This window comes from Melanaphis sacchari, unplaced genomic scaffold, assembly GCF_002803265.2.
Source record: "Melanaphis sacchari strain LSU unplaced genomic scaffold, SCAv2.0 Contig1151_pilon_pilon, whole genome shotgun sequence".
Classification (NCBI taxonomy): domain Eukaryota; kingdom Metazoa; phylum Arthropoda; class Insecta; order Hemiptera; family Aphididae; genus Melanaphis; species Melanaphis sacchari.
The window spans coordinates 2006-8742 of record NW_020270445.1 but is presented as its reverse complement, the minus strand read 5'-3'; the positions used below and the strand labels follow the sequence as shown (position 1 = coordinate 8742).

At 26.5% G+C, this 6737-nt stretch overlaps 1 protein-coding gene across 1 annotated transcript; it reads left to right on the top strand.

Annotated features, from left to right (window-relative positions):
- Positions 1-2238: 2238 nt before the first annotated feature.
- LOC112603932 (26S proteasome regulatory subunit 6A-B) lies at positions 2239-5307 on the top strand. The gene is made up of 5 exons (XM_025352758.1): positions 2239-2430; positions 2521-2832; positions 3357-3557; positions 3620-4234; positions 5131-5307. The coding sequence occupies exons 1-5, from the start codon at positions 2374-2376 to the stop codon at positions 5239-5241; spliced, it is 1296 nt and encodes a 431-aa protein (XP_025208543.1). The 5' UTR covers positions 2239-2373; the 3' UTR covers positions 5242-5307.
- Positions 5308-6737: the final 1430 nt, after the last annotated feature.

The following is a 6737-nucleotide window of genomic DNA, read 5'->3' as shown; positions in this document are numbered from 1 at the left end:
ATATCGCCTGCTCTGGTGAAAAATAATTCAACAGTAGTGGTATTATTGAAATAGACAGTAATCGAGTGAGAATCTTCTGAATCGCCAGAAGACTTTAAAGTGGTGGTCTACAGACAAAATTATACCCAAGATTGTATGAGATGGTACCAAGAAGACTATGTAAATTAGCCACATCAGTTCCAAGTGAAAGAGTTTTCTAAAGCTGGGCTTGTTCTGAATGCAAGAGACCAGACTTAATACAGACAGTAGAAAATTTTATTTATTCAATCTAACATTTAAATTAAGAATTGCAATATATTTTAACTCACTATTATAACTATTTAAAGTATATTTGTTTTTGGTATACTAAACATGTTTTCAATTAGTGAATCAATTAAAATATGTACGCTGTTAAATATATATTTATTACTTACGTAATAAGGAAAGTAATAAAACTATGTTATTGTGTTTATAAATATAAAATATAATGTAGATTTGAAATTTGGCATTTATTTTATCTAATATTGACAATTTATAAATTATTATTATTGATAAGATTTCACTTGCTGTATTTGTGTAGTTACCTATCCTGTAATGGAGTATGTTTATATCTACCTGAATAAAACGTTTACGGTGATGGAGCTAATATTATGCGTGCACGAATACTACCTGGACCTGAGCTTCGAGAGAGTTCGAAAATATATACTTGGTCGACAGTAAAGTTAGTACAATAATGACAGGTTCAGATGAATCAATTAATTTGTCCTTAGAGTATACGTACAAACGTGTAAGCTATAGCATATCTGTAGCTTATCTAATTTGTCAAATGTCACTAAGAAATGATTAGTAGCCTGTATGGTTTCGGAAACGACTCGGTGGAGCCGTTCGATCGATATTGAACGAATTTGTCCGCACAATTGATGATTCAGTTAAGTTTGTCGGTAAGATTCCATGAGTTACGAACTAAAGTTAATTTCATGAACGAATCGTTCTAACTATCTGAATCTGAATCAATTCGTTCACCGAGTTGATTCGTTCATTTTGAACGAATCGTTCGCGAACGACCCATCCCTAAATAGGTATATATCATATTCATGTTCTTTTTATATATATTTTATTTAGTTTAAGGCCGTGATTTAAGCCTTAAGGTGATATTTTTATCACAGACTAAATAGATATTACATAGGTACGGGTAATTAAGTAATTTGTATATAAACTTTATATCACAACTGACATTTACAATAAACATTTGTTGTAAATATTATCTGAACTTTATACTATATTTTTAATATTTTTATATAACTGGTTATAACTAAGGAAATTATATATATATAAGATATTATTAAGCCATAATATAGGTAAGCCTTAACTCTGAAGTCAGTACACATGTTGCAGATAAAAAATGCTTATTATAAAAGTTAATCTATTTAGATACCTACTTATTTGATAATAATGATTATGACATTGGATCAAATGCCCTAAGAACGTTAATTAAATAATTAAAAATGTCAATTCAACTATTTCAACTCAACAATGAGTAAATTTTTTAAAAGACATGCAAGCAATAGAAAAACGATGGTTTAACTGTGATAAAATAAACATTAGTATACGTTTTACTATGATATACATAATAATATAACATTAAAATAATTTGTCATGAGTTAAACTTTCTGAATTTTTAACACTATTATATCATCTTAACTGAACTAACAATAAGTAATACAAAAACAAAATGTGGAACTTGAGCAATTACAATAATTAAATAAATTTAACGTGCCGTTACATTATTTCCGTGAATTGTATTTTGTGGATTTTCTTCCTTAGTATAGAGATTTACGGGTAAATGTTTTTTATTAAAAAAAATCTCATTTACCTTAAGTAAATTATATTTTAGATAAAATTAAAACATTTTATTCGTCAGAAACTATAATCTATATTGTTTTAACTTAAATATACTATTTTTGTGACTTTGTATTAGTATTATTAAGTCTTCATCATGGTTTAAGATTTCTTTTTATAAACCGTGGTCTTCATGAAAAGAGCCATAAAAAATAACTTGATGTACTATACTTCTATATTTCACTTTCATTGCTTTATGATCATCATGGTTCCTTTTATTTATGTTCATGTTTACAATTACAATTTTTGTTTTTTCCCACTACCATAGCTCCACTGCAATTTAAAGATAATAAAACATTTTGAGGTTAGAAAATTTAGTTTGGTGATATCAGTAGAAAATCAACAATCATTGTAAGTTTGTAAACGAAACAAAATTACGAGTTATTAGTCTTATTTATTATTATATTTATATAATAAGTTCTAAGTTCTATATAATTCTGCCTAGATTTTTATATTTAATTTTACTAAAAATTATAACAAATTAACAATTTTAAGATGACTGAAGAAGGAACTAGTAAAACATTAGAAGACCCTTCAGTTTGGGAGGACAGTGTAAGTGTTGTTTTTAAAATTAATTTTATTTTTAGTGTATAAAACTATACAAGTACACTATATAAATATACTTGACTGTAAATAATTTAGGATCGAGTAGAGGATGAGATTTTGCTCATGTCTAATGAAGAAATAACATCACGCACTCGTCTACTAGATAATGACATAAAAGTCATGAAAAGTGATGTTATGCGTATATCGCATGAACTGCAATCCCAAGCTGATAAGATTAAAGAAAACACAGAAAAGATTAAAGTCAATAAGACATTACCTTATTTGGTATCTAATGTCATAGAGTTATTAGATGTTGATCCACAAGATACTGAAGAAGACGGTGCTGTTGTTGATTTAGACAGCCAAAGAACAGGGAAATGTGCAGTTATTAAAACATCAACAAGACAAGTTAGTAGTTGTTTTAAATATTAATATTTAGTTTTATTATTTCCAATAAACTTACTATATACAAGTTAATTATTCGACCAGTTTGGACATATTGTATTCAGTTATGAGATACTGAAAAATCATACAATACCAAAACGTTTCAGGTATTTCAATCCATCTGCCTACGATTAATAATGTCTTCTCCTTAGTACTTCACTAACAATAATCTTCACAAAGGCTTAAAAATCCCTTCTTTTAATCAAATAGCTAAATTATATTACTTTAAATTTCTTATCAACTTAAACTCTCTGAGTTATTCGTTATTAAAACAACTATCCTAGCCTATAAACCTTCTAAAATAAAAATTATGATAATACCTAAAAAGTACTGGGTCAAGTGGTACTGCTGTATTCCTGTCCATAAATGTTAATCTGCCCTTAACCATTATTAACTATCACAATTGCTTATTGTACTAATTATTTTAAATAAGAGAAAAAAAATGTTTTATTATTTCTTGTTATAATAATTTATTATTTTTATTCCAGACTTACTTCTTACCTGTTATTGGTCTGGTAGATCCAGAACAATTAAAACCAGGAGATCTGGTTGGCGTTAACAAAGATTCGTATCTAGTATTAGAAACTTTACCAGCTGAATATGATGCTCGTGTTAAAGCAATGGAGGTTGATGAAAGACCAACTGAACAATATGTAGATATCGGTGGCTTAGATAAACAAATTCAGGAGGTAAGTTATCAGCAATAAATTTTAGTATCTTCATACTAAATCCAGAAATTATACTGTTTTAGCTTATTGAAGCTGTAGTGTTACCTATGACTCACAAAGAGAAATTCCTTAATCTTGGTATACAACCACCAAAAGGAGTGCTTTTGTATGGTCCACCTGGAACTGGGAAAACACTTTTAGCTCGAGCATGTGCTGCTCAAACAAAGTCAACATTTTTAAAGCTTGCTGGTCCACAATTAGTTCAGATGTTTATTGGTGATGGAGCAAAATTAGTGCGAGATGCATTTGCTTTAGCTAAAGAAAAAGCTCCTGCAGTAATATTTATTGATGAACTGGATGCTATTGGTACAAAACGTTTTGACTCTGAAAAAGCTGGGGATCGAGAAGTACAAAGAACAATGTTGGAACTTCTTAACCAATTGGATGGTTTTAGTTCAACAGCTGATATAAAAGTGATTGCAGCTACTAACAGAGTAGATATTTTGGACCCAGCATTGTTGAGATCTGGTAGATTAGATAGAAAAATTGAATTCCCACACCCCAACCAAGAAGCTCGTGCGCGTATTATGCAGATTCATTCAAGGAAAATGAACAAATTTGATGTTAACTTTGAAGAACTTTCAAGATCTACTGATGATTTTAATGGAGCCCAATGCAAGGCTGTTTGTGTTGAAGCTGTAAGTTAATCATTATCACTAATTATATTGATCATGTAGTAAGATGGTGTTTTTAAATGTTTAGATAGATTAAACTATTAGAAGTAACAGAGACTAATACTTTTCTTTACTTTGTTTTTTATAACATTTACCTCAGAGCTCATACAATGCTGATTTTTATTTGGCTTGGTCAAACCATACTCTCAATTAAATCAATTTTTGTTAGCTTTCATTTCTGACGATCAGCCATGGTTAAAAAATTTTTTTTACTTTGATTATCTTAGTAAAATATAAGCTAGGTATAGTTGTTACTATAAAAAAGTAACTCTTCTATGTATACTGGCATGCACTAACCTTATTCATTGCCACCGCCTACGGTTACATTGTATGAAACCGTCTGCATTCATACTATGTGCATTAATTGTTGAAATTTTTCACTAAAATGTTAAAAATTATATAATGGTCTCTTTTTATTATCATTTTTTATAAGCAATTTCAAAACTTAATTTTAGATTTTATTTCTTATATTGAGATTAATTTTGTTTATTAAAAATATGCTAACATAAAATTATTAGAGTGTTCTATAGTAAAATCTAAAATTCTAATTCTATTTGACTTTATTTTGACCACATTTATATTAACATAATTTTTTTAATTCTAATTTAATTGGTCATGTGTTGTTAATATTTAAAAAAAAACTAGGCCAGATTTAATGTAGGGTTTTTGGGAGACTTGTAAAATATTCATTATAAAACTAAGAAAGTTGCTTTCTGTTTAGTTGATTCACTGCTATGAATGTGATAAATTTTAATTAAACCATAGCATACAAAAAACAAATCAAGCATGTGGAACTATTTCTTATGATGTTTACTATTAGTAATGCCGTACTAAATAAAATTATTTATTTCATTTTTTAGGGTATGATTGCTTTAAGAAGAGGTGCATCAACTGTTACTCATGAAGATTTTATGGATGCTATAATGGAAGTCCAAGCTAAGAAGAAATCTAACTTAAACTATTATGCTTAAAAAATTAACAAAACATATTCATTTATTTCTTTTACTTTGTATGGTTTTTTTTTCATCTATTAAAACAAATAAATAATTAAACTATTTCTTCACCACTGTTCAATATTCATTTTCAAGCAGTATATAAAAAAAAAAGAAATAGTTTCTTTAGTTATTAAGTTTATTAGAATTCCTATTTTTACTTAAATTGATTTATAGATTTCTGTTATTATTGAATCTAAATAGTGATTATTCAAATTAAAACATAAGAAATTACCAGTTTAAACAAGAGATTCATAATTTTTATAACGGTTAGGAATTTAAAAATAAACTATTATCTTAAAGGTAATAATATGAGTTAAGTTTATTTGCAATAATTCATGTAAAATACACGATAAAAATATTTTGTTATATAACAAAATGAGAATTTTATGATGAAATTAATATAATTTTACACATTTATTAGTGTTTTTATTATTATTATTATTATTTTTAACTAACCTGGATATTTTTCAGAATTAAGTAATATAATATATTATAGTTGTCTTACAGCTATAAAATGAAAATGTTTATAATTTTATTTTTAAGTTTTAAAGATTGGTAGAACAATGGTTTTTATTTTTTTGTCAATCACTTTTTGTAAGATTACAATATGTTTATTAAAACTTTAATTTGCTACTTTTTATAACTGAATATTATGGAAATAGTTCATTCTATTGCTTCAAATTAAATATATAATACTGAAGAACATATTGAATAAACAAGCTGAAAGCTCATCACATCTCTAAAATGTGAAAATGAGAACCTTAGATGCAAATGATCTTGAAACCACTTATCTGATTGTCATCTGGGCTTTTTTTTTAATGAAAGACTTGAAGAGTACACTACAAAACTTTTGGTCAGATTATAAACATACATAGGTTTATGGACCCAACTCTCATTCACAGAATATTAAACGATAAAAATAGCAATATGTCAATAGCACCATTTGTCCAAAATAAAATAAAATTTACACAAAAATATTTCTATAACAGAGTTGAGCTTAAATCAATAAGAAAAATGATACAACAAACATATTTATAATGATAATAAAGATTTATAAAAAAAAAAAATTATGATTTAGTAAAATTGTATTTGCCTATTTTCTATGAAACAAATCAAAGATAAAAACCATAAATCCCAATAAATATAAAAAAAAATAAATATTTAAGCAAAACTAATAAAAATAATTATTGTAAGATTTTTCAAAATGTGACATGAGCTATTTAAAGATTTTAAAAATTAAAAAATTGTTTAACTATAAATACTAATAAAAATGTATCTCTCAGCAAAAATATTTGAAAATTTAATAAAAGGTTGTATTTTTTTTTTTTGTTATTTAAAATTAAATTAAAATTAATTGCTTATTTGAATTTCACGCTTGTAAAAAATAAACGTGCCTATATATTTTTCATACTTTTAAATTTCTTAAAAAAATAATTTATGTGGGATCTTGTTTTAAACTTTTAAGTGTTTTG

Excerpts from the sequence above, each read along its gene's own strand:
- LOC112603932 (XM_025352758.1), top strand. The coding sequence starts at position 2,374 with ATGACTGAAGAAGGAACTAGTAAAACATTAGAAGACCCTTCAGTTTGG. Across the intron at positions 2,431-2,520 it reads CTTCAGTTTGGGAGGACAGT|GATCGAGTAGAGGATGAGAT; the intron begins GTAAGTGTTGTT and ends TAAATAATTTAG. Across the intron at positions 4,235-5,130 it reads AGGCTGTTTGTGTTGAAGCT|GGTATGATTGCTTTAAGAAG; the intron begins GTAAGTTAATCA and ends TTCATTTTTTAG.